Below are 27867 nucleotides of genomic sequence, written 5' to 3' on the forward strand. Positions count from 1 at the left end.
TCTGGATTCAGACCAGTTCATGGGACAGAGGCAGTCTTACTAGCTTTAGTGGATGATCTCCATCTGAATATAGACAAATGACAAGCCTCCTTATTACTCCTCCTGGATCTATCTGGAGTTTTTGACACAGTAGACCATGCCATTCTGTTGAGGCATTTAGAGACAGAAGTGAGCATCAAAGGATATGCCTTGGACTGGTTTAAATCATTTCTCATGGAACAGACTCAAAAGGTTGCCATCAGAGACCAGCTATTTCCAGGATGGGAACTATTGTGAGGGGTTCTGCAGTGCACAATCTTATCTCCCCTGTTATTCAACCTCTATGTAAAGACTTTAGGAGAACTCATTTGTAGCCATGCAGAGGGAAGTCAACAATATGCAGATAACATCCAACTCTATATCTCACTATTGAAAGGACCCCACAGGATACAGTAGAAATCTTGAATTTCTGCCTGACAGCTGTTGTCAAATAGCTGAAAATGAACAAATTGAAATTGAACCTAAATAAGACGGAAGTGAAGGCAGAGATCTTGGATAACATTGTACTTCTCACTTTCAATAGAGTTTGTCTGACCCTTGCAGATTCAGTTAAAAGCCTAAGGATCCAGCGCTGCTACTAGAAAAGCAAGTTAGGGCAGTCACAAAAATGCTTTCCACAACGTCACTCTGCTGACCTGGCCACTTGGATCCATACTATAGTAACATCTTGACTACTGTAATGTACTATACATAAGTCTCCCGTCTAAGTTTACTAGGAGACTCCAGTTGGTGCAAATCTCTGTGGCTCACCTGTTATCAGGAGCGAGCAGGAGCATGAATATCACTCCCATCCTGCAGTCACTTCATTGGCTACCTATCAGTTACTGTGTTCAGTTCAAGGTATTGGTTATCACATACAAAGCTCTTCACAACCTTGGTCCAGCATACCTACGACACCGCCTCTCTCCCTATGTTCCTCCATAGCAGCTTAGTTCATCTGAACAGGGTCTCCTGCAGGTGCCATCATGCACATGGGCAAAATCAACAGCTGCTTGTACACATACATTCTCTGTGGTGGCCCCTACCCTGTGGAACAGCCTGCCTGAGGTCAGGAAAGCCCCCACTCTCCTGGCTTTCCATAAACTATGCAAAACTGAATTATTTAAAAGGACTTTTTACTCAGATAGGAAGGCTGCATTGTAGGGAGGGGGTTTCAGATGCTTCACTAATGAGTTAGGAACCATAGACTTCACAACTATGTTGCCTTACATCCTATCTGTTGCTTAAGTATGTACTTCTATGTGCTATCTGTGCTCCAAGTATAATCCTACTGGGTAGTTATATGTTGTCTAATGTCAGTTCTAGAATGCTCTGTTTCAGCAACTCTGTATTGGATTTTTGCTAATGTTATGTCTTTGTAAGAAATCAGAAGAAGAGCAGAAGTAGAGACTTGGAAGAGCAGCTGTGAGGGAGCTAAAGAATATCCTTAAAGATAAAGATGTCTCTCTGGGAACCAAGATCAAGATAATCCAAACTATAGTATTCCCCATTACTATGTATGGATGTAAAAGTTGGATAATAAATAAAGCAGATAGGAAGAAAATTTGATTCATTTGAAATATGGTGCTGGAGGAGAGTTTGGCAGATACCATGGGCAGCCAGAAAGTCAAATAAGTGGGTACTAGATCAAATCAATACTGAATTCTCCCTAGAATCTAAAATGATAAAACTGAGGCTATCGTGCTTTGGTTACATCACGAGAAGACAAGATTCTCTGGAAAAGTCAATAATGCTAGGAAAAGTAGAAGGCAGTAGGAAAAGAAGACCTAAAATGAGATGGCTTGACTCAATAAAAGAAGCCACATCCTCCAGTTTGCAGGATCTGAGAAGTCTGTTAATGATAGGGCGTTCTGGAGGTCTTTCCTTCATAGGGTTGCCATAGGTCAGAAGTGACTTGAGAGAATGTCCAGGGAGCGGCTCACCATGGCCCCTGGACTCGTCTGCCCCCCCGCCCGCCCGCTCGACGGCCCCCCTGGGGGGCAATCACCTCAGTGCAGCCCCAGAGGCAAGGGACGGGGGCCACCAGATGCCGACGCCGATGCAGCGTGACTCTGGGCGCCGCCAGAGCTCGCCACAAGCCCCATGGAGCCGAGCGGCCTTGCCATGCCAGAGCCGACCCGGGCGCAGGCTGCCTGGCCCTGGTGGCCGCAGAGGCGGCAGCTGGGAGGCGATGGCCACAGAGGGGGCCCGCAGAGGCCAGGAGCCGCGCCCACAACCGAGAGGGTGCTGGCGCAGCTCTGCACCCCGAAGCATGCGGACGGGGCGGCCCGGCAGCGGGACGAAGGCAGGAGAGCCCGCCCACCATGGAAAGCATGCCTGCCGTAGCCCAAGGCCAGCCGGGATAGGCTAATCCACCCACCCATCTGGGAAGGAGGGGGGTGGAGAGGCCAGGGAAGGGAGAGCGATGGGTTCGAGAGCCAACCACCCAGCAAGGGCTGGGGCAAGCGGGTGTGGCCACAGCTGGCACAGGTGGTGGGGTTGGTACTTGGGGCAGGCATGTGGCCAGGGGGCAGGGTTGGTGTTGAGAGGGAGGGTATATGAGGAGGGCTCCAAACCCAGGACAGTGAGGAAGCAAGAAGGTGGAGGCTGCCCCTGACGTTGAAGGAGGCAGCCCGCCTGGTGGTGCAAGGAAGAGCCAAGTCAGCTCAGCCGGAAGCCCGTCTTTCTGAGGCCTTAGGGGGAGCCCCACGGGGGTGCGGGGACTCCCCCCCGGTCTCGGCCGACCAAACGGCCAGCAGCAAAGGCGCAGGATGGACCCGCCCGGAAGCTTACGCTCAGAGGTGGACCTGACGCAGCCGCCAGAGGGCGCCAGGGGGCGTGACACAGCACATAAAACATACAGTCTTTGTAAACTTGCATTTATTTACCCTATGGCATTGTTTATTGAAATTTCCTTGATATCAACTGTACTAATCTCATACTATGTAATCTGCCTTGAGTCTCAGTGACAAAAGAAGACTATAAATGACATAAATAAAAATTATAAATAAATAGATATTTCATTAGATTTGACGTTATTCTACTCTGCTGTTGTTGGGTGCAGAGTAGCTCATACCCACTCTCGATATACTGGATGCTTTTTTGCTTGGATCTTGTCTCTTTAAACATATCTCCTCCACTTCTATACATTAAAGAAGGGAGCACTGACTCACAAAAACTCATACTAAAATAAACATTGTTAATCTTTAAGATGATGCTACTGGACTCCTGTGTAATACTGCTACAAAATAAAATTTTGCCCAAAGTTACTTGTCTAGGATCAGGCATAATAACTTTCCTGGAATCATTATTTTCAAATTAAATTGCTTGCAAAACATGCAGTCTCATAGATACATCTTCATATACAGGATAAAGATAGAAACATCATGACTAGAGATGGGCACGATCAGCATTATGATCGAAAAATACCCACGATAATGGCGTTCACGCGATCGGGACCCAGCGGATTGGTGCCGTCCATGGCGACCGATCCAGCTTTTGGGGGGGGCTTCATCGGGGCTTGATTCGGGCCATCGAGATCTGATCGGGGATGCAGACAATCAGGCGCCAGTAATCTATTCCCGGGGCAACAGAGCCAGGGGAATGCCTGAGCTGTGTTTGCCCTCCTTCTGTCACCCTGGAAATCCGAATGGAAGCCCAGCTTTCCTTGATCAGCAGGGCTTCCTTCCAACCACGGAGCAGCAACACACTCACCACCAGTTGGGAGAAGAGACCCAGGGGAGGGAGGGGGTGTTCTGTAGCCATGGGCACTCCAAACGTTTTTTGCTTTTTAAAAAAACGGGGCTTTGTAGGAGGAATGGCTGTTTTTCTGTCTGTCACTCTGTTTTTAACCGCTTTTAAAACACTGTATTTTGTGGGAAAACCTCATTCACGGCTCTGTGTGTGTGTTTAAAATATGCTTTTGGAAGACTGGCTGCTTGCTTTTAAAATTGGGTGTGGAGGAATGGAGGATTCTGTCCCTGCGTTTTTTTAAAAGCTGGCTGAAACATGTTGACGGGGTGTCTCTCTCTCTCTCTATCTGGAGAGACAGGGACGGGTTAAAAACTCCCCCCCCCCTCTGCTCTAAGTGTGTGTGTGTGTGTGTATGTACGTCCCCTCCCTGAGGGGAGGCAGCTCGTCGCTGGGTTAAAAACTTCCCCCCTGCTCTAAGTGTGTGTGTGTATGTGTGTGTGTGAACGTCGCCTCCCCGTGCCCACCAGGCCCGGCGGTCGCCGCCACCGCCCACCTTCCCACATAGCTGAGAACAGCGGGGCGCCCCTCCGCTTTGGCCTCCCCGATCCGATCCACAGATCGGAAATGGAAGTTGATCAGTGTGGATCGGTGATTTGGGTTCGTCGCCGGCACGGATCCACAATCGGCTTGATCAGTAATTTTTTTTTTGGATCGTGCCCACCTCTAATCATGACTTCTCTGATCATCTCTGAAGTGAGAATACAGTTCCTCCTCTAAGCTCCTTTAATCCTTTGCCTCTCTTCTGTGATGAGTGGTTACCAGCCAAGTAGTGCTGGTGGTTTTTATGGAGTGGACAAGTATCCAGCTGAAACTGAAAAGACCAGGTCAGAATAGTGTTTTTTTTTAGCTGTAAAATCTCAGCTTTGACTTCAGCTATTTAACAGATCAGTGCTGTTTCAGAAGGAAAGAGCCTTTTAGGAAATAATTAGCTTTGTTTGGGGCATGTTTTGACATGCAAATTATTCAAAGTGACTACAGCTATAAATTTTGCAAAGCTTAATGAGGCTGGCAAGTCTTCTTTTCAGCTCTCAAAGCCTCTCTCCTTTCCAGCCATGAGGCAGATGAACTTTTCATCTGTTCCTGTGAGTCATGCTGTGAGCACTGGAGCTTTGGAAGGATATGTTTGAAAAGAAGGATCTCTCATCAATAACTCTCCTAAGCAGGACAGAAAACTGATAATCCCATTTCTATTATTTTTGCTGGTCAAGTAGTTTTAAATACTTTTTCTCTAACATTTGAGCAGAGATATTTATGGATTCTCCATAATCAAATCCTACCTTTAAATAAAATGAAAATATAAAAACATTTGTATCTATGTAAAATAACATTTTAGCTACTTCTTTAGGTTTCTATATTTCATTTCATTGTCATTTCATTTATTTAATTTTTTGTTTCCTCTCCCCATGGCGGGCTCAGAGGAGAGTAACAACTAGACATGGGCATGAACCAGAAAAAAACCAAACCATGGGTTCGTGGTTTGTGGAGTTTCCATGAACCATGAACCACAAACTGGCACGGAAGTGGCCCAGTTATGAACCAGTTTGTGGTTTGTGGGGTTTAAATGCCCCTTTCTGGCAAGAAAAGGGGCATTTAATTGTTTAAAAGGCCCTTTTCTGCCACTCGCAAGGGACAGGACCCTTTAAACTATCAGCTGGCAGGCAGCAGGGGGGGTTCCCCCCCTCGCCAACTGCTGATAGTTTAAAGGGACCTGCCCCTTGCAAGTGGCAGAAAAAGTTTAAATGGCCATTTCCCCCAGGGAAATGGCCATTTAAACTAACCCTTTAATACAAACCAAACGGACCAGTAGTCCAGTTCGTGGAAGTTCGGGGAAACGAGCTTCTATGAACTCTGGTTCGTGAACCCTGAACCGGGCTGGTTCGTGGGTTTTTTTGGTTCGTATTTAAGTTCGTGCCCATCTCTAGTAACAACCAGGTTAAAACACATTAAAACATACATAAAATCATAGAATGATAAAACTCAGTTCATACAATAAAACTCAAGATGGTAGTCTCCAAAATATGCCCTGCCCCATTAACATTCAAGGGGTGGAAGGTGGAGAGAGCAGCCTGTCCGGGGTCTGAGGCACAGCCCCCGGCCTCGACAGGAGGAAGCAGGGGGAGGCAGCCAGAAGACAGCAGTCCTGCCACCTCAGCCAGCAGCCAGGGCCAGAACCTGCCTACACCAGAGGAGGAGGGCAAAGGGCCAAGGCCCCAGAGGGCTAGAGGAGGCAGAGAGAGGCAAGCTAATCCCACCCTCCAGGGAGAGGATAGAGGGCTGAGCAGGACAGAGGGAGAGGGCAGACGCAGGAAGAATAGGGACCCAGCAGCAGCCCAAACAGAGCCCTTACCAGCCCAGGAGGAGAAGCAGCCACAGCAACTCAGAGCCACGTCCCAGCCTCCACCTCAGTTTGAAGACAGCAACCTGGCTCATGAAGCACTCAGAAACCAACCCCTCCAGGTGGAGCTGCTGAAGGCATTCTGTGGGAAGAGCGGGGCAGCCAGCCAAGGGGCCACAGCTGGACCTACCTTCAGTAATCAATGAGCCAGAGAGGCCCAGCAGCCAGCCAATGTGATGCAGCTGTTGCTGACCCAGACAGCCCAGCCAGCTACCCCGGCTGCAACAGCTTGAGACAGCCCCGGCCAATGCTGGGAGGCCAGAGAGGGGCGTGGCCTGGCAGGCAGGACCTGCAAGGAGGGCGGGGTGGTGAGAGAAAGCCCTATAAAAGCTGGCTTGGAAGAGCTCTGAGGTGGTGGGTTTGAGTAGGAGTGATGGAGGCGGAGGCGGAGGCGGAGGCGGAGGCGGAGGCGGAGGCGGAGGCGGAGGCGGAGGCGGAGGCGGAGGCGGAGGCGGAGGCGGAGGCGGAGGCGGAGGCGGGAGAGTGGAGAGTGGAGAGTGGAGAGTGGAGAGTGGAGAGTGGAGAGTGGAGAGTGGAGGAAGGAGGAGGAGGTGGCAGAGACTGAGGGGAGTGAGTGGCACAGGTTGAGCGGGCCAGCGAGTGGAGTGAGAGGGAGTCTGGGTGATGTATACTGTCCCTCCATCCACAGAGCAGGGTCCTTCAGAATCCCTGGCCCCCCTTTGACGTCAGGAGCAGACCGCTCGGTGCCCCACCCAGCGGCGGCCGCGGCAAGCCCTGACACAGCCAGTCTGATAGTAAGCTCAGACGGGGTCACAATACCCTCCCCCATCAGGTGGCTAGCAGGGAGGCACCCTACACCCCAGTCTCAACCATATGCCTGGCGGAACAACTCTGTCTTACAGGTCTGATGAAAGGATAATGTCTGATCTGATAATATGTGTCTTGTTCACCTTTCTCTCCAGCTCCAAACGTTGAGATAGCTTTGTCTACAATACAACTGTAATTCCTATAAACAGCTGGACTAACTACATCACCTTTATTCTATTTGCATGCTATTGTTCCTTTATAAATTATCTACTCTGGTTCCCCTCTCCCTACATTCTTCATAGCAGACCAGAAAAGTGAATATCTTTTCTTTATGCTTGTGCGAGTACAAAGGAAATGCTTTAGCTGTGGATTTGGGGCCAAGTAAAGGAAATTGATGGTTTGCTGTGTCCAATGAGGTGACCCATGCTGGACTTAGCAGGGCCACTCCCCACCAGTGGGCCCACCCCAAACACACAGCCTTGCTTACCAGCACTGGTGATGCTGCCAGATGCAAGAGCCTGCCAAGGGCCTCAGGCAACAGGAGCAGCACCCAAAGAGCCACCAAGGAGGAAGACGGCTTCAGCATCACTGAGAGCCCAACAAGCACCATGTCTGAAGCTGCCAAAGGAAGAGTCGGCCTGCCACAAACTGAGGAAACCTGGGGCCACCCCGAAGACATGGCCACTGCCACAGCCTGACCAACTCCCTTCTGGCCCAGCCCTGCTGCTGATGGAGGATTCAACAGCCTCTGGGTCAGGCAGAGCACATCCTGGATGGCATCTGGAGGCCTGGCCATGGTGGTACCTGTAGCCCCGGTACACCAAGCAGGGAGGCAGGCTCAACAGGGAAGGATGGGCCAGCCAGAGTGGCATGTCAAGCAAGTAGCCCATCCAAGTCAATGGCCACCAGGGGAGGGTTAACAGCCAGCAGACTCACAAAGGGTATTGGTGGGAGGGGGAAGAGGGGACACACTCAGGGGGTCTAAAAGACCTCCTCCCAGTGAAGCCGGTCATCAGGAGTGTTGGTGTGACCTAGGAGGCAGAAAGCATGCACAACTGAGTAGGTCAAGAAACATGGTGGAGCAACCCCTCCCCTACCCCAGCTCTGAGGCTAGAGGAGGAAAAACCCTTTTGGGGGGAGGGAAGTAGGACAGCACAGCTGAATGACGGGTCAATGAGGTGGGCACAGTAGAGACAGACATGCTACTGCAGGACTGCCTGCAAAAACTGGAGATACATAGCTAAAGCCTAGACCAGGCAAAGTAGTGCACCATTGGATGCTTCAGACAACTCACACTCTGGTCTCCTGCAGGAAAGAGATCACCACTCTTTAGATTTTTGCAGGATCTAATACCCAACTTCAGCTGTAGAACAGGGAGAAGAAAGGGTGTCAGCTTCCTAGAAAAGCCCTCAGTTGAGCTCCAGCTTTCACTGGTTTAACTGTTCTCCAACTGAGCTCATGTTAGTCCCTGCTATTCCACTCCTTCACTGAGAGCCAAACTACGTTATGTCTTTTGAGGTGTTTGGGTTCCAAAGTTGGATCCCCAGGAGCCCATTTGGGCTTGAGACAATAGGGTGGGGGACGAGGATCACCTGCCTTCCCCCGTGCTGTTTTCTTGAACTTAAATGAGTGTGGGGAGAGTCAAGCAGGGCAGAACCACCCCAAGCTACTGACACCGGACACTGAGCTGAGCCTCAAACCCCGATGCCAGACACAGAGCTGGACAGCTGAGCCAATGTGGAGCCCTAGCATGGAGTCAGGGGCTCATACAGCTGACTTGAGCCCGGCACCCCAACATGGAGCTGCCAACACCCTGGTGTGGAGCTGAACGGTGGAGCAGAGCAGAGCCTGACACTAGGTACAGCTGGGGTGTCTGAGTCAAGCTCTAACACTGATGCTGGCACTGGGCTGGGCCAAGTGGCTGAGCCGAGCTGAGCAGGGTGCGGCTGGTTGCCAACCAACAAACTGTTGCCAGCTACTCAATTGCCCGGACACCAGGAGGTTTTGAGACCCTCCCAGGTGTTTGGAGGTTTGGGAGCTGGCACATTGAGGAGCTGTGGGGTGGCTGTCAGGAGAGCCACTGGTTGACTGCTGGGGCAGAGCAGACAACACAGAGAATATGCTGCCAAGACCACTGAAACTGGGCCGTAACCCTGCCGAACTGGTCATGAGGACAACAGGAGGAGGCCCAGGGCAAGTGGTCTGGGGTCAGTATTTATCCCATCAAATATTGCTCTATCAGTACTAGGGGTGTGCAATTCGGTAATCTGATTCAGTAAAAATTACTGAATCAGACCTGTTTCGGCTTGTTTCGGTATTACCGAAACTTTTCTGATTACCAAAAAAGTTTCAGTAACAACAAAACAGATTACCGAATTGATTCGGTATGTTTCGGGTTGATTCTGTAACCAGAGAATTGCCATTTAGCTAGCCGTTTGCATTTGCAAGCAGCTAGCAAAATCCTGCAGGAAGATACAGCTTCCTGCGGGCTCTTTGAAGAGGGGAGGGGGGAGAAGGAGTGAGTGACTCACTACCTCCTCCTCACCCCTCCCCTCTAGCTAGAAAAGGTGGGAATCCTTGCTTTGCAAGGTGCTTGCTTGCTAGCATTGCACTTGCAAAATGCAATGCAAAGCAAGCAGCAAGAGATTCTCGCCTGGATTTTAGGTAGGAGAGGGGTGAGCAGGAAAGAGTGATAGAGTAAAAGTGCAAGGGGGGATAGGGGGGCCAGGCAAGGGAGGGGGATTTAGGAGTGACTGCTGCATCCTTCTTCCAGCTAATGGATTCTTTGGAAGAAGATGCAGCAGGGGATTTAAAATAGAGGCTGGACTTTGAGACAGCATCTGTTGCTGCTGGAGAGAGTGAGAGAGAGTGCTTTTTCCTCACTGTCTCTGCCTTGGCCTGACCTTCTGGACTGGACTGCACTGAGTGGACTTCTGCCTGTGGAGTTGACTTCTGCCTGTGGATCAACTCAGGGCTGGATATCAGGAGAGGACTGGTAGGAGAGATTTTTTATTTAGGGGAGAGATGGGAGGAAGGGAAGGCACAGAGTTTGTTTAAATTGATGCTGGGCCACTCTGCTGGCCTCTACTTAAAAATGCTTCACTGTGACACTGGATTTGCCTGCAGAGTGGGCCTGGGTCTTCTTAAGGCTTGGATTATTGTTCCCTGTTTTATCTTTTGGTACCAGCCAGGGAACCAAAGTGGGAGCATTTTTACTGGGGGGTTTACCTCACTGCTTGCATGTTTGCTCTCTTTAACTCTGTGGCCTGGATCTGCACTGTGGCTCTGGGCCTGGCAAGGCCAAAACCATGCCTGGACCTGGTGTCTTTTTAACTTTTGGTGCCAGCCAGGGAACTTTTGTTGCCAGGGGTTTGCCTCACTGCTGCATGTTTGCTCTCTTCAACTCCGTGGCCTGGCTCTGCACAGTGGATCCGGGCCTGGCCAGGCCAAAACCATGCCTGGACCTTAACTTTTGGGGGTTGTGCAGTTTATGGATCTCTGCTAACCTCCCACCTTTCTGTTCCTGGCCTAGAGAGGCGAAACACTCTTGCCGCTTTGGCGGCTTGCAGGGCATCGTCTCGCCTGCTGCTGAGGAGAGGACTTCCTGCCCGCCTGTCTGCCTGACCATTGCTGGACTGCAGAACTGGTGAGTCTGTGGGCTTTTGCTTGCCTGGGTGCGGGGAGGTACATTTTCAGAACACCACATCCACACCCCACACAGACACACAACAGAAAAGTTTTTTCTGTGATCTCGGCAGAGGGGGGGGGTTCTGAATCAAGGATTCTCCATCTGCTTTGAAGATCCCCTCCCAGAGGGGCAGCTAATATCTCTGCAGCAACCTTTGGAGTCATTTAATTGGCATAGGAACTTCGTACCCAAGCTTCAAAAACAGATTTTAACCAGAAGGGAGACAAAGAGGCTGTGAGTACAACCCTATGAGAGTGAGAGAGTAAAGAGCACTATCTCCCCTAACAGACTTAATTTCTGTTCAAGAACTGAAACGTTTTAAAGTAAAGAGACAAATTCCTAAAGCAAAAGGCATTAAAAAGTGGCCGGGAGTGAAGAAAGTGATTTTAATGACTTAATGAGCTTAAAAAGAGCAAAAAGAACTTTTGTTTTGCATACCTGTGGTTTGGGAGATAACGACGCGAGGGGGGAGTCTGGGAAGAGGCTGGAGGCTGGAACATTGTGAGAAGTGAACTGCCTGTAATTGCCAGTAATACAAGTGAGTGGTGGCTAGAAGGGCAGGAAGACAGCAGGAACAGAGGAAGAAAAACAAAGCAGAACAAGAGACCAGAAGAAGAAGTGGAAGTTAGCCATTTTGAGTGTGGGAAGGGCAGAAGGCTTCAGAAGGCTTCGGTAAAGAGAAAGTGTACCTGACATTTTAAAGAAGAAGCGGAGTACGCCATTTTGGACAAGGGAAAAATTGAGGGCAACAATAGAGAGTACCATTGAGAAAAAAGGCCCAACATTTTGAAGGTTTTCAAAAGATTAAATTATTTTTCCTCTTTCCCATTTATATTATTGGACTTAACTAATTAAGTAAAATAAAATAGAAAAGACGGAGCTGAGAAAGAGAGCCGATTCGTGGGGTCCCAAGGCAAGTCCAATGGCGGGGGGAAAGGACAAAGAGTGGCAGGCAGCGATTGAAAGTTTAGACAAAAAAATAAGGCAATGAGGAAACAAATGAGACTATACAAAAAACACAAGAAATGGTCCAGGAATTACAGAAGCAAGTGAAAGACTCGCAATTGAATTTAGTTAAAGAGATCAAAGAGGCAATAAAATCAGAGGTTGCAGAATTGGCAAAGAGTATTGATGAAATAAGAACAGAGCTCCAAACTACGAAACAAAAAGTGCAAGAAGTGGAGGAGAAAACGGAGAGTATAAGAGCAGAGGCAGCGGGAGTGAGTGATAGAATTGTTGTAATGGAATGCAGAACTATGGAAAAACAGTTTCGGTTTTGAGATATTCCAGAGGTAATGGCGGGATCTGCATTGAAACAAGTTACTGAAATAATTGCGGAATTTTTAAGTAAAGAGCAGGAAGAAGTGGCTGCCAACCTAGACATTGCCTACCGAGTTAATTCCATGTATGCAGAGCAAAAAACCTTGCCAAGAGATGTTATTGTCCAGTTAACCACCAAGAGAATGAGGGAGGAGATTATCAGAAAGCATTATGAATCCCCATTGGTACTTGAAGGGAAGCGTGTTTGAATTATGAAGGAGTTACTGAGATCGGTCTTGCAAGACCGAAAAAAATACAGAGACCTGACTCAAAAATTAAAAACAATGAACATAAGATACAGGTGGGAAATTCCAGAAGGGCTGAGCTTTGAGTTTCAATCAGTGAGGCGAGTCATCAAATCAAGACATGCAATGGATGTGTTTTTGACAGAATTTGAAAAGGACTTACCAAAATCAACTAGACTGTAATTACGGAATACAAATTAATATCATGGAATGTAAATGGACTCAATTCACCTTCAAAGAGAAAAGCGATATTTCATTGGTTGGCCAAACAAAAATGTAATGTGATTTGTCTACAAGAAACCCATATAAGAGAACAGGATGTAAAATATTTACAAAATAAAAAATTAGGGAAGCAATTTGTGGCAACAACTAAGCAAAAGAAAAGAGGGATTGTGTTATATATTAAAGAAGAATTGCAACCAAAATTGCTTTTTAATGACAAGGAGGGGAGAATAAATGAGGATTTGTTAAGTAGTCATGTTAATGTGGATGTTCTTAAGAAAGAGACTAAAAGCTTTATACAATACAATGTGGATCAAGGAGTGGTAATTTATAAAGTATGGGATGCGTATAAAGCTGTGATTCAGGGAGTTCTTATGGACTTAAATGCCAAAGATAAGAAAAACAAAGAGTCGAGGTTGAAAGAAATTCAAGAAAAAATCAAATTTAAAGAGCAGCAATTAAAGAAAAGACCGGGTAAAAAGAAAATACAACAGGAAATTAAAATACTGCAGGAACAAATAAGAGCAATGGAAAATAAGGAGGTGGAATGGGAGTTGAAAAGGCTGAAACAAAAATCATTTGAAGGAGCTAACAAACCAGGGAAATATTTAGCGTGGCAGTTAAAGAAGAAAAGAGAGAAACAAATAATTAGTAAGATCGTGGAAGATGGGAAAGAACTGTTTGATCAAAATTCAATAGAGAGGGCTTTTTTAAGTATTATGCAAAGTTGTATCAGAAGAAACTAATTGATAAGAATTCAATAGAGGATTATTTTCAAAAGTTGACTTTACCAACGGTGCCCAAGAAATTGAGAGATAAATTAAATGCTGAAATGACGTCAGAAATTGTGGAAGCGATACAAGCTACAAAGATGGGAAAGGCGCCAGGACCAGATGGCCTTACAGCTAAATTTTATAAAGGAATGGCAGAAGATTTGAAAGAGTTGCTGCAAAAAGTGATGAATGCAATTTTAAAAGGTGATGATCTGCCGGAAACGTGGAATGAAGCTAATATTACATTAATACCAAAAGAAACACAAGATTTAACTAATGTAAAAAATTATAGACCAATATCTTTAACAAACAATGACTACACGATTTTTGCAAAAATATTGGCTGAAAGGCTGAAGGCCTGGCTGGTGGAGTTTGTAGGGGAGGAGCAGGCAGGCTTTCTACCAGATAGGCAGATAAAAGACAACCTGAGGACGGTATTGAATGCGATAGAATATTATGATAAAAATCCAGGAAAACAAGTTGGTTTCTTCTTTGTGGATGCTGAAAAAGCGTTTGATAATTTGAACTGGGATTTTATGTTTGCAATGATGGAAAAAGTACAGATGGGTAAGATGTTTATTCAAGCAGTTAAGGCGATATATAAGAATCAATCTGCAGCCATAGTTGTTAACCGAGAAATAACAAAAAAGCTGGACATAAGAAAGGGAACAAGACAAGGATGTCCACTCTCTCCACTGTTATTCGTGATGGTGTTGGAAATTTTACTTAGACAAATATGAGAAGACGATGAAATTAAAGGTTTGAAGATTAAAGGATATACATACAAGGTGAGGGCCTTTGCAGACAATATGATGGTGATAGTGGAGGACCCTCTACAAAATATGCCAAGGTTAATGGAGAAGATAAAAGAGTTTGGAGATTTGGCAGGATTTTATATAAATAGAAAGAAATCTAAACTGCTTTGTAAGAATATGTCTAAGCAAGAACAACAAGAGTTAATGAAGATAATGGATTGTGAAGTGGTTCATAAAATAAGATATTTAGGTATTGAGTTGACTGCAAAAAATATTGATCTATTTAAAAACAATTATGATAAGCTTTGGCATCAAATAGACAGAGACATGATGGTGTGGAGTAAGTTAAATCTATCGTCGTTGGGTCGTGTTGCTGCAATTAAGATGAATGTGTTACCAAGAATAATGTTTTTAATGCAGACAAATCCAATTGTGATAGATAATAAGCAATTTGAAAAATGGCAAAGAAAAATTTTAACGTTTGTGTGGGCAGGAAAAAAGCCTAGAGTGAAGATGAAGGTGTTATATGATGCAAAGGAAAGAGGAGGACTCCAATTACCAAATTTGAAACTATATCATGAAGCCATATGCTTAGTTTGGGTGAGGGATTGGATGTTGTTAGAAAATCATAAATTATTGATATTGGAAGGGTACAATAAAACCTTTGGATGGCATGCATATTTATGGTATGGAAAGAATAAGGCTGATGCGATGTTTTTGCATCACTTTGTGAGGCGGAGTCTATTTGCAGTATGGACTAAATACAAGCGATATTTGAATGAAAGAACACCAATGTGGATTGTACCTGCAGAGGTTGTGAATCCAAAAACTGACTATGAAGGAGCGGAGTGGATGACATATCAGAACATTCTTAGAGTGGATCAGAATTTATACAATATTAAAAATAATGATGAATTGCCATTTTGATATGGGTGGTTTCAATATATGCAGATAAAAGATTTGTATGACACTGATTGGAGGAAAGTAGGGTTTAGAGTGGAAAATTCAGAATTGGAACAATGTCTACTGCAAGGGGGGGGAATTGATATCTAAAGTGTATAAGATTTTGTTGAAATGGTTTACAGAAGATGAGATAGTTAAAGTTCAAATGGTAAAGTGGGCAATAAATTGTAATAAAGATATATTGATGGAAGCTTGGGAGAAATTGTGGAAAAATACTCTAAAGATATCAACATGTACCACAATAAGAGAAAATGTGTATAAAATGATTTATAGATGGTATCTCACGCCAAAAAAGCTAGCCAATGGAAATAGATGTCAGATAAATGTTGGAAATGTGGAAAGCATGAGGGTTCTTTTTATCATATGTGGTAGACGTGAAAAAGCTAAGCATTTCTGGGGGGAAATAGTAGACGCTATGTCAGAGATATTGAAGAAAAAAGTTGTTAGAAACCCAGAATTGTTATTGTTATGTATGAACCTAGAAGACTTTGACAAAATGGACAGAATAATGATATTTTATATGACTACGGCGGCTAGGATAATTTATGCACAGCTGTGGAAGACAAAAGAGATACCATCGGTAGAAGATTGGATTTTAAAAACATTGAGCTTGGCTGAAATGGATAAACTAACGAGGAAACTTCGAGAGGAAGATATGGAAGAGTATGTAACAAGTTGGGAGAAATTCAAGAATTACATAGAAAAAAAGTGGGACATTATAGGGAAGGTGTGGTCTTTGGATACTTTCTGAGGGGAGGATAGTGTTCTGTTACTTTGAATTAATATAGAGGTAGTAATTATTATATTACATTAGAGGTAAAAAATCTAGTTTGTGATAATATACCATTTTATTGATATATGTAGGTACAATATGTTATAATTTACTAGGTTATAACGTCATGAATTGGATAAAAATATAAAGGATATTAATAATTTTGAACATTATAGATATGATAGATATATGTAATAGTGCTATCTAAAGATATGCAATGGTATAAAATATATTACTATGACCCATTCTTAGAATGTAGTATATAGCTATTAATATAGGGGACATATTATATTGTAGGTTATTGGATATTATGGATAGATAGTACTAAAGGATATGGAATGTTAGATGATGGTATTTACCATTAGATAGGTATTATTATATTATATATATTTTAGCTTGGTTAAGGTTTTATTTAAGAGGTAATAAAGGGAATGGAAAACTGTCGGAAGTCAACAGAAAAGGGGGGGAAAGCGTGGGGGGTATTACAATATGATGGAAAGTTAACTGTGTATGTTTTTATATTTGTATAATGACCCATCCAATAAAAAAAAATTTTTTTTTAAAGAAAAAGAAAAGTTTTTCCTGTTAAATAGTGTCTTAGGAAGGTAGGCCAGTTTGTAGGCGTTCAGTGGCTACTTGCCCTCAACTTAATTGATAGGGAACCAAGCGTAGCTTGTTTAACACAGTAAATAGGGATCATCAGGACAAGCAGCAGTTAGAGTTAGGTTATATTTTATTTATATTCATATATATACATATTGGTATAGTTGTAAATAGGCTTCCCATTAGTGCTCCCATAACTAGGGTTTCACTGCCCATCTCTGGCACCCGTGGTGGAGCCAGGCCGCCCGGGCATACTAGTCTTGTAAGTGTCTAAGGCTTTCCCTTGTTATTGGGGTTTAGGGCCAGCTCTATTCCTGAGGAATTCAGCTGTTTGGCAGGCTCAGGTCCCCCAACATAAATAGGGTTGCCTAAAAAGACATTTGATTGACCATCTCCGAGTGACAGAGCCACAAGAAGAACAGATTTAGAAGTAGGTAGATAGCGCTTGAAAACAAAGTTAACCTTTGTTTTCCTTTGGTCTCTCTAAATAGTCAGTGTAGCTTCTGGGAGGGGACAGGATGGCAGAAAGCTGAGAGGGGCCCTGGGGGAAAGGCCAGAGAGAAATCTAGAGGGGTTGAGGGGAGGGGGAGGGGGACTGCTGTGGCAGCCCCCCCATCTGAGCGGAGGAGGCCCTCCTCTGTGCTGCTGCCGTTCACCAGCCTGGCTTCTAGTGACAGGAAGAGGGCTCGCAAGGCCCTCTTTCCTGAGGCAGCTCTTGGAGGTCCACCCCCAACCCAGGTGTCTCAGGCAGGGGCTGGCATTGGATGGGGGCCTGCTGCTGAGGCTCCACCTCCTCCAGTGGTTGCGAGCCAGCTGCTGGAGGAGGGGCAGCATGTGGTGTCTCCTGGGATGGACGCGAGGCATGTGACTTTTCCATCCCTCATGCTCACCCCAGGAACCCGGAGGATGTTGGAGGAATTGCCAGTGGGACCCCCTGCAGGGCGGCCCACCCCTGTTTCCTCTGAGGCCAGCAGCAGGCCTCTCGTGGCTATGCAGGAGGAGAGGGTGTGGGAGAAAGAGGAAGAGACTGTGGTGGAAGAGCCCACATCTCTGCCCCTTCATCCTCATCCATCCCCAACTGCCCAGCCGAGAGTAGGACTCGGTGTGTCCGTCCGGAGCACCTCAGAGGAGGTGTCTCAGGGTGGGCCCGTGAGCACTTCCCCTGGGAAGCGTGGGCAACCCTTCACTTCCGACATCTAGAGTCACTTCCAGAGAACAGAAGACCCCCGAGTTGCCCAGTGCCGGCATTGTAGGCAGCACGTCAGCCGTGGCAGAGATGTGAACCATCTCTCCACGTCTGGGATGAGGACCCACATAAAGAGGCATCACCAGGTGGTGCTTCTTCGGGGGGAGAGTTTGAGTGGCACCACACGGCTGCCAGCTAGCCAGAAGGAGGCAGGCTCCTCTGATGCTCTCCCCCCATGAGCTCCTGTAGGGCAGGGACACCAAGCCTCTCTGACGGAGATGCTTGGTAAGCAGGGCCCTAGTGTGCCCAGAAAGGGGATCCAGAAGGCGAGCCGGCGCCTCACGCACCACATTGTCAATATGGTAGCTGTGGATAGAAGACCATTCTCCATAGTTGATGACTTCGGTTTCTCAGGGCTGCTCCACGATTTCTTTCCCTGGTACGCCATCCCTGCTCGCACGACGTTGAGCAGATTGGTGGTGCCCTCGTTTTACAGGGCTGCCAGGGAACACGTGAAGGCACAACTGTCCCGGGTTGCCGGGAGAACTGTGCACTTCACGTCCAACATCTGGACCTGCTCAAGTGTGCAGCAAGCGTACCTCTCGCTTACTACTCACTGGTGGGAAACCGAGGAAGTTCTGGGCGGGGGCGTGTATGCAGCTAGGCAGGGATGGATGGGAGACTGCCGGGTGGGCTACCACAAGGCCTTGCTCCACGCCGAGGTTCTCAACGTGTTGCACACAGCGGAGAACATCGCTGCCACCCTGAGGAGACAGTTGGAGGAATGGATAGGCCAGGGACCCGCCACCGTGGGATGCATGGTGACGGATGGTGGCAGTAACATGAGGGCAGCGGTGCATCTAGTGAGCCAAGAGTGCATTTACTGTGCGGCCCACAAGCTTCACCTAGTGGTGAGAGATGCGCTTGGGTCGGGCTCCTCGAAGGAACCCTGTGATCCCCGGACTCGTGACTTCCAGTTACTGCTCCAGAAATGTCGGAGGCTCATGAGTCACTTCTCGCGCAGCATGACAGCCACTCACGAACTGCGCCAGAAGCAGGTCAGGACAGGCGTGCCGGAGCACCTACTGTTCTCTGACGTCAGCTATCGCTGGAACTCCACCTGTGCCATGCTTGAGCACTTGGTGGAGCAGCAGGCCGCACTCGATGCGTGGCTCTCCGAGAGAGGCAGTGCGAGTCAGGTGGGTGAGTTCAGCTGGGAGGATTGACTCACCATCACCCAGACAGTGGAGGTCCTGAAGCCCTTCAAGGACTTCACTGTGGTGGTCTCATCAGATACAGCGACCCTCGGTCTGGTCATTCCCCTGGTGCACACGCTCCAGAGGAATCTGGCCACCATTGTAGACCCAGACGCACCTCGTGCTGACATCGTTTCAGCAGTGCGCGCGCTGGTGAGAAGGCTGCAGCATTGCATAGTTGCCAGGCTAACTCCTCTCACTCAGAATGAGTCGTACCTGTTGGCGACCATGTGCGACCCATGCATAAAGGGCACTTTTGCTGAGCGGGACAGGAACCTCACCCAAGCCAGAGACGCCCTCTGTGCGTGGGTGAGGCGCAGGCAGGCCAAGAGGGGACACCTGTCATCAGAGGGGACGGAAGAGGGGCTCTGCCATGCGGGTCCCTCTCACGCTCCCTCTGAGCAGATTCCCCCCGCAGCCACCACTGGAGTGTCCATGGAGATGGAGATGCTCCAGTGGGCCCTCGGTCCCTCTGGGATCGTGAGGAACGTGAGAGAGGATTCGACGGAGGCAGTGGTCAGGGACTACCTTGCAGAGCCCTGTAAGTTTCTCTCCACCGATCCACTCAGCTACTGGGCCAAGAAGAAGTCGGTCTGGCCGGACCACTCCCTCAAGGCGCAGCGGCTGCTCTCATGCCCTCCGATGAGCGTGGAGAGCAAGTGCATTTTTTTCTCATGTAGGTGACATTGTCAGCCCACATCGCTCTCGCCTTCTCCCATGGAGAGTCGAGCAGTTGACCTTCCTAAAGGTCAACTCTCGCCTCTTTGATTTCTCAGGACTGGACTTCCAGAGTGAATGAGGTGAGCCCACCTTGTGGCCTGCATCCTCTGCAAGTCCAGTCCTTTGGAATTGCGCTCTCCCCTGCATTAAATTCATTAGACTCAGTTAAAACTGGCCAGTAGAAGGAGGGTGGGTAGGTACCAGTGGCAAAGGGAATGCACCCCGCAATTTGACCCCCCCCCCAAAAGGAATTTAAAAAATCTCCCAATACTGTGACAGACCCTGTGGGACCAAATTTATTCTGAAAAATAATGATATGCCCCAGAACTGTTGATTTCCGCTGTGGGGAGAAATAGGTTAGATAGGGACTGGTTAGGTTAGGGATGCTGTTGTTTAATGTTTACTGTTTGTTGATAGTGAATGTTTTTGCTGTTGTTTTAAGTGTTCTGATGTTTTCTCGTTTGCATGCTGTTGAAATGTTACTGTTGGGTGGGTGTGCTTGGTGGGGTTGGACGAAAGTTGGGGATGTTGCAGGTGGCCAGCTGATGATGAAGGAAACGTTTGTGTCTCACAGATGTTTCCAGGTAGAGGCTGAGGCTGGCGGGGGGGGTGGACCTCAGCAACACCGCTCCGGAAATGCCATTATGTTATGCCTGTGGCTGTGCACGGTTCTACTTTGTGTCATTTCCCCACAGCTGAACTGAAAGCACAGCTGCAGGAAATGACAATGATTCTGCTGGACCATGTTGCAATGGTTTCCCCCTATCAATTTGGTTTGGGAGGGATGGGTGATTGCCCTCATGGCCTCATGTGCTAAGAAATAAAGTGATTTCGAAAAAACTGTGTGTGTTATTTTTTGTTATTCTGTCCTTGTTTTCTGCAATGGAGAATGTGCTACCTAAAGCGGTTAAGGAAATAAAGTGTTTTTGACAGGATTTGTGTTTTTGTGCTTCTTTGATGTGAAGTGAGTTGTGTTATTTTTTGGTTAGGATAATGCTAACATGCCCTTTGGTGTGCCCCCCTGCTGTGTAACCTAAAACTGTTCAAGAAATAAAGTGTTTTTGACAGGAATTGTGTTTTTGGTGATTCTCTAATCTGAAGTGAGTTGTGTTATTTTTGTGTAGGGAACTGCTTTCATGCCCTATTTTTAAAAAACTTTATTCAGTGTGTGTTTGTGGTTTATTCTTTGTTGTGAAGTTGGTTCCCATCATAGGGAACAATGGGGCTGGCTGGCCAGCCATCTCTATAGGTGGTGGGGGTATCAGGGGGAGGGTGTCTGTGGATCAGGTGTTCTTTCACAGGGACAAGCTGGCACTCTGGAGTGTGCCCACCATTGTGGCACCCCTGGGCTGTGCGTAATAGAGGTGTGCAATTTGGTATTCTGATTAGGTTAAAAATACCAAATCAGGGCCGTTTCGTTTTTTTTCAGTATTACCGAAACTTTTTCTGAATACCGAAAAATGTCGGCAGTACTGAAACAGAGATTGCCGAAATGATTCGGCCATTGTTTTCAATGAGAAAACCTTCTCCCGGCCTTCTCTTAGGAGAAGGTCTTCACCAAGTTTGGTGTGATTTGGACAGAAAATGGCCCCCCCAGACTTCTGGAAAGCTGGGAGAAGGTTTTCTCATTGAAAACAATGGCCGAATCAAGCCGAAACGTGAATACCAAATCGGCTTGCTGTTTCGGTATTCCGTGAATACTGAAACGGTTTCCTGATTCAGTTAAAACCGAATCAGGTTTAACGAAACAGGCAGGCCTTGCACACCCCTAGTGCATAATTGCCCTGGGAAAGAGAGTTTAAAAGTTCCCATCATAGGGAACAATGGGGGATGGCTGGCCAGCCTGCTCCTAGGGTTCTGGAAGGTGTAGGGCAGTTGGGGGGTGGATTTGGGTCTTTGTGGCGCAGTTGGGGGTGAAGTTGGGTCTGTGTGGGGCTGTTGGGGTGGATTTTGGGGGCTGAGAGCACCTTATTTGGGAGGCTATAAAGTGGCCCCCCAAAGTGGGATCTGCTTGAGCCTTGGTGGAGGGTGGGAGGACAGGTGGGAGATGAGCCCCTGAAGGTTGGGGGCATTATGCTTACAAAATGCCACCCCTAGCCAGACAAGCCTCTCTTCTTTTTCCCCCATAGGAAAAAATGGAGAAAAGGAGGGGGGCTGATAGCACCTTGTTTGGGAGGCCATAAAGTGGCACCCCAAAGTGGGATCAGCTTCAGCCTTGATGGAGGGTGGGAGGACAGGTGGGAAATGGGCCCCTGAAGGTTGGGGGCATTTTGCTGCAAAATGCCAGTCCAGGTCACCTAGAAAGATGATTTGTTTTTCCCCATAGAGAACAATGGAGAGTGTAGGAGGATGGGGGCACCTTATTTGGGGGGGCATAACATGGCCCCCCAAAGTCCAATCTTTCTGAAACTTGGGGGTAATTAGAGGAGAGTTAGGAGGAGGTCCCCACCAAGTTTGGCTTGATTTGGTGAGAAAATGCCCCCCCAGGCTTCCGGAAAGCCGGGAGAGGGTTTTCCCATTGAAATCAATGGCCGAATCAAGCCAAAAAGCCTAATCGATTACCGAAACGCGAATATCGAGTCAGCTTGCCGATTCGGTATTCCCTGATTACCGAAACGGTTTCTTGATTTGGTTAAAACCGAAACAGGTTTACCGAATCGGTCAGGCCTTGCACACCCCTAATCAGTACAGGGCTCTTGGGGAGGGTATGATGCTTTGCAGTGCCTTACCTGCCTTGCTCACTTACTGTTTGGGAAGTTGGAATGACTCTACACCGGTCTGGCATTGACCGAGTGGTCTGAGAGACTATCATGGCACCAGACAGCCTAGAGCTGAGTCTGAGGGTCATCTTCTAAGACTGGCTGAGGGGACTTGACATTGGTGACAGCTAGGAATTCTCTGGAGTTATTGGAACCTTTTATTGGGGATTCATTTAGCCTCTTGAGGCTTGGGAATGGGCTGCTGTGTTGGGCTGGGGACATGGGCTGAGGAGGACATTGGAATGTATATGCCTGTTAATTAGGGGTAGCTGTATGCTCTTGTATTGCATTACTGTGGATAATGTTATGGGGTGGGGGGTCGTTAGAGAGGAAACTGGAGGGGGGCTAGGGTTCCCAGTGCTCCCAGAGTTTTCAGTCCTTCAGCAGAACCAGACAGATGGTCAGGGGGAGGGGTGGCTATTCTCATTTGAAAATCTTTCTCCTTCAGGCCACTCCCTGCACCATGCTCCCTGTTGCATTGATTGTGTGGGCCTGATGTGGGATGTTGAGGAGAGTTTGGTTATCTATTTGGGGTACTGACTTCCTAATGCACCAGCAGCTACCGTGTTGAGCCTTTTAGAGGTGGTGACGGGGTGGGATTTGGAGCACCCTAGGCTATTCGTGTTGGGTGACTTAAATGTCCATGACGCACCTCCTCACAGGCTGCAGACCTAGCATCATCCATGGCAGCACTAGGACTTTTCCAATTTGTTTAAGCCCCCACGCATCAAGCGGCCCACCCACTGGATGTGATCTTTGGGATGGGGATTCAGGTGGACTTTGATGCCATTAATGGAGTGCCGTGGTCGGACCACTTTGTCCTGCTCATTTGGGAGTACCAATCCCCTCCTACATAGACAGCGAGCTAATTTATGCTGTCCTGCGGAGACTAATTGGTTTCCAGAATGCTCTGTGGGATCCAATGACCCCTGGCGGTTCATTGGTTGAACTGGTGGAGGACTGGTATGAACGTCTCTTAGAAGCCAATGATGAAATCGCTCCCCATCGCCCTCTCCATCCTTGTTCCGGACTGGTCCCCTGCTATACAGAGCAACAATGATGGATGAAGCTGGAACTGAGAAGGCTTCAGTGAGTGCGGTGGTGGAACCAGAATGGAGAGGTGAGATCATCTTATAGAACGTTTATGAAGGCCTATGAGGTGGCTGTGAAGGTGGCAAAGAAGGATTACTCTGCCGCCTCCATTGCATCTGCAAGCTCATGCCCTGCGAAATTGTTCCAGGTAGTTTGGTCCTTGGTCTCCCTCTCGCAGGGAGACTGCCAAATTAAAAATTTGGCTATAAGCTGTGAGTCTTGGCATGATGCTGGATTCCTCCTTATCAATGGAGACCCAGGTTCCAATTCTGCAGCAGCTTCACTGGCTCCCCGTGGAGTTCCGGATCAGATTCAAGATTTTGGTCTTAACCTATAAAGTCCTAAAGGTATGGGACCAGCATACCTGAGGGACCGCCTCTCCCTGTATGTACCCTGGAGAGTGCCTAGATCAGCAGGAAAACACCTACTGGTGGTCCTGGGCCCCAGGGAGGCTTGACTGGCCTCGGATCAGGGCCAGGACGTTTTTGGTCCTGGCCCCAACCTGGTGGAACTCTCTGCCGGAAGATACATGGGCCCACCAAGACCTTGTGTCCTTACAGCAGGCCTGTAAGACAGAGATGTTACACCAGGCATTTGGTAGAAGCCAGCATTTAGATCCACCAAATCAGCCTCCCTGCTGGTCTCCTACTAGTGGGGGGACAATATGACCATCTGCCCCCATGCATGAGTAGTGACCAATTGAGTATCAACTCATGTCTCCACCCCCTCTCTTCTCCTTATATGGGTTGCAGGGAAGGGTGAAGGGAATCCCATCCAGGAACATTGCTGTATTTTATGCTGCTGAACTTGGATTTTGGACTTTATGAATCTGTGATTTCACTGTTTTATTTATTGTATTTATTTGTGTGCTGTAATCCACCCTGAGCCTACTTGCAGGGAGGGCAGACTATAAATTTAATAAATAACAATAACAATTATTGCTGCTCCAAAGATGGGCAAATTACTCCACTTGGCCATTTAAGTTAGGAAAAATTGCACAGGGATGGGGGAGGCAGCAATCTCTCCTCCTGCTACAATGTCATCCCAAGCCTATCTTTAGGCCCCTGAGAACTTTTTAAAAATGTCTTTTTTTCTGCAGCTGCTGTGTGATTCCTGGGGGAGAACAGCTGGGGTTTGGGGAACCTGGAACTCAGCTCATCAAAAAACATAACCTGTAGTTTGGCCCTGAGAGTCTGCTCCTGCCAGCCTGATCTTGACTGCTTGATGAAGACTCGATGTCTTTTTTTCTGACTGCCTAGGGAGAGCATGACACACATGTGATCCCACTCTTGTGTGGCCAGACCTTCCTCCCTAGCCCCCCCCCCCCCGTCATTGCCACGGCTCAGTGGAGCAGTAGGAACAAAATTGGGAGGGAAACCAGGGGAAAAACAGCATTTGCTAACTCCGCAACATCAGTTCTGGATTTACATCAAAAGTGACATTGCTTTATTTTCTAGCCAGTTGCTAGCACTCAGCTGGGAAGCCTATGCCACATACGCGCTACTGCTGGTATATCTACATCTACTCTATGCAGATATTCTTCTGGTAAGAAGATGGTAATTTAGATCATGGAAAAATGTTTGGCTTTTTAGGATGCTTTGCAGTGATGAGATTCCAGAATTAAGACTTTTATGAGAGCTTTACCCGATCATACTACTCTCTGGATTGTCTGTTCCCTCATGTCGTTTTTAAAGATAGAAATAGCTGCTGCATGTTTTTGAGTTCTTTAACATGCTGCTTTTAAGAATTTAATTAAGTAATTATTTTAATATATTTCATAATGGTCATTTTAAAATATTTTCAAACTGCTTTGAATATAAGGAAAAGAAGGGCATAAATAATTTAAAAAAATAAAACAGTACACTTACCAAACTGGGGAATATGTCCCACTTTTGAGGAACAGATATCCTTTTCATGCACAGACCTGCCATATGATGCAGAATATATGTTAAGGAATTTCGATTCTTTACAGTGGAGCTTCAGTTCTTCATTTTCACATACTGAACTGGTTTTATATTCAGCTAGAAAAGAAGGAAGAAGGTAGATTTTTTTAAGGAAGGAAATTACTTATATAGAATCCCAGCACATGATAACATAAAGAGATTTTGGACATGCTGTACTGTTACTATTGTGGATAGGTGTGTTTTTTTCCCAGTAAGATCCCTATCAGTCATCTCTGGGTACATTATTACATATTTGCATGAAGTAGATTGTATGCAGCATCATACAGTTAGAGGCATTCAGCAACAAATGCAGCAATTCCAAAAATAGCAGTCATAGGAATCACTCCATGACACTATTAGCTAGTTCCATGTACATCCACACTAACACTTCTCTATATGATTCTGTACTCAAGTTTGGTGAAATAAGCATGTATGAATCTGAGGGATGTAATTCTGAGCAAGGATTTGCAGATCACAACTCTAGGTTAATTATTTTATCTGACACATCTGCTGTTTTTCTGGGCCAAAGTTTTGTCTTTGCTGGGAGAAACAGCCACTTTGGATGACATAGTAGAGGATATAGACAATCATCCTGTTGAATTCTACCTTCAAAAAAAGCCCTTGTGCAAAGAAGTGTTTTTCAAGTGGGGGATAAGGATGTGGTGGACCCACCTCCTATCTAAGGGAAATGACTAACTCTGCAGTGGTATGTCTATTTTCTTCCTCTCCCACCCCACCATCATCAAACACTGAAAAAAAATTGTTCCCCTGGAGAAGTTACAGGGTATAGCCTTTGAACAAATCATTGTAAAGATATGGATGAGAAGCATTAAGATGCAACTGGTGAAAGAACTACTTTGTTAAATTGCACCCTTCTAAGCTCACTGATTTTAATGGACCCCAAAGGGGACAACTCTGCTTAGGACTGAACTGTAAGGGTGAAATCCTGAACATATTTCCATAAAACCAACTCTCATTGAAATGAAAGGGACCTAATTCCAAACAAATGAATTTATAAATGAGATTCCAGAGACGTTACATTAAATATAAAAGAATCAGGAAAATAGTATCTATGGCAACCTGAGTCAATTTCCAAAAAAAGAACAATAACTATTTAGATTGAAGCAAATAAGTGAAATTAAGCAAACAACTAAAGAAGAGGGCCTCAACCCAGCTACAGTTAGGTGTGTCTGAGTCCCAGTAAAAGCAATGGGACTAAAGTAATGTGTTATATGGGTTTTAATGGGACTAGGGGGCAAGGGCAGAAATCTACATGCTGAACAAGCAAAAGAGAGCCACATGCAGAAAGCATATTTCTCTGTACATTCTCCTATTACATTGATTCAGGCGAGCCTGCAGCAGAAGAGCAAGACACAAGTCCAGTAACAACTTAAAATCCATCAAGACTTCCAAGGGTACAAAGCTTTTGAGAATCCAGTTTCCTTCATCAGAGATCAGGAAATCTTGTTGGTCTTTAAGATCTTAGTGGATTGAGGACCCCACACCAAGATTAGATGCAGATACACTTCTGCACAGTGAAGTGCACCTGGATATAGAGCATCAGTACTGTGGGGAGTGGATGGGGGTGGGATGTCCATTAGTCCTATGCCCATCTAACTCTGCATTAGATACTTGACTTGTAAAAAGAATGATCATGAGGTCGAAGGCCTTGATTAGAGTTGCCAGATTCCCTTACCTTCCTGGTGTGTGTGTGTGGGGGGGGGGCTGGAAATTATTGGGGATCGATTTCCTCATGCGTGTGCTGCTTTTGGGCGCAATTACATCACTTCTGGAAGTTACATCATCGCACCTGGTGAGAGTGCACCCACTGTGCTCTGGCCTAGGAGGTTTTTTGCCTCTCAAGGCCCATTCCCTGGGCCTCCCCACTCCCAACAGCCAGGTGAGAGTTGGTGAGGGACAGAGGCTAGGAGCAAGGGATCCTCCGCCCTCTCCTGGCAGCCCTAGCCTTGATTTAAAAAATAGTGTGATTAAAGCTGTCATCTTACAACACTTACTTGGAATTAAGTTTTAGTCAACTTAGGGGACTTATATGAGAATATGCACAGGATTGAGCTACATACCTATCGTTGTTAATATTAATATATGTGAGTAAATTAAACTGCATGGAAATATGTTTAAATTATGCCATTAGATTGTCCCTATTGATTACTCACTGATACTCTTCCTTTAAATTGTTCAAGTCAGCTCAGTAATATAGATTTGAGGCTGCTTTTGTAAAATCCAAGACCTATCCAGTAAGTCAGTCTTGACAGTGGAAATCAACGGAATGAAGTGCTCAGATCTAATGGACTTGAATTGGGGATGCAGCCACAACTAACTTTTGCTAGTTTGGGTCCCAGAGGTCTGTTACCAAAATATAGTTAATCCATAGTACTAAAACTATTAAATGACTTTAAAAACCTAGAAAACCTATTTTTAAATTTATGAGAGAAAACCTGATCTCTCTCTAAATTCAGTATATTGGAATCAATAACCCATCAGCTGAAAATGCTAATGGTAGCAGATCCTTCCAGCCTTTCCTACCTGTCCCATTTGATCTCTCTGGAAAAGGCTCATGGGAACTACGTGGAGTAACAGGCCAAGGAGGGATGGGAGAGGGCAAAAGATGAAAGGAA

General features: G+C 46.6%; 1 protein-coding gene across 1 annotated transcript in view; it reads right to left on the reverse strand.

Moving 5' to 3' along the window:
• The window catches only part of EVA1C (eva-1 homolog C), a 101835-nt gene that overhangs the window by 15382 nt on the left and 58586 nt on the right, over positions 1-27867 (reverse strand). The window contains exon 4 of the mRNA XM_054973815.1: positions 25157-25309. Coding sequence (XP_054829790.1) covers positions 25157-25309 — 153 coding nt within the window. The remainder of the gene's footprint in view (positions 1-25156; positions 25310-27867) is intronic.

The sequence above is a fragment of the Eublepharis macularius genome, chromosome 3 (assembly GCF_028583425.1).
Source record: "Eublepharis macularius isolate TG4126 chromosome 3, MPM_Emac_v1.0, whole genome shotgun sequence".
Taxonomy (NCBI): Eukaryota; Metazoa; Chordata; class Lepidosauria; order Squamata; family Eublepharidae; genus Eublepharis; species Eublepharis macularius.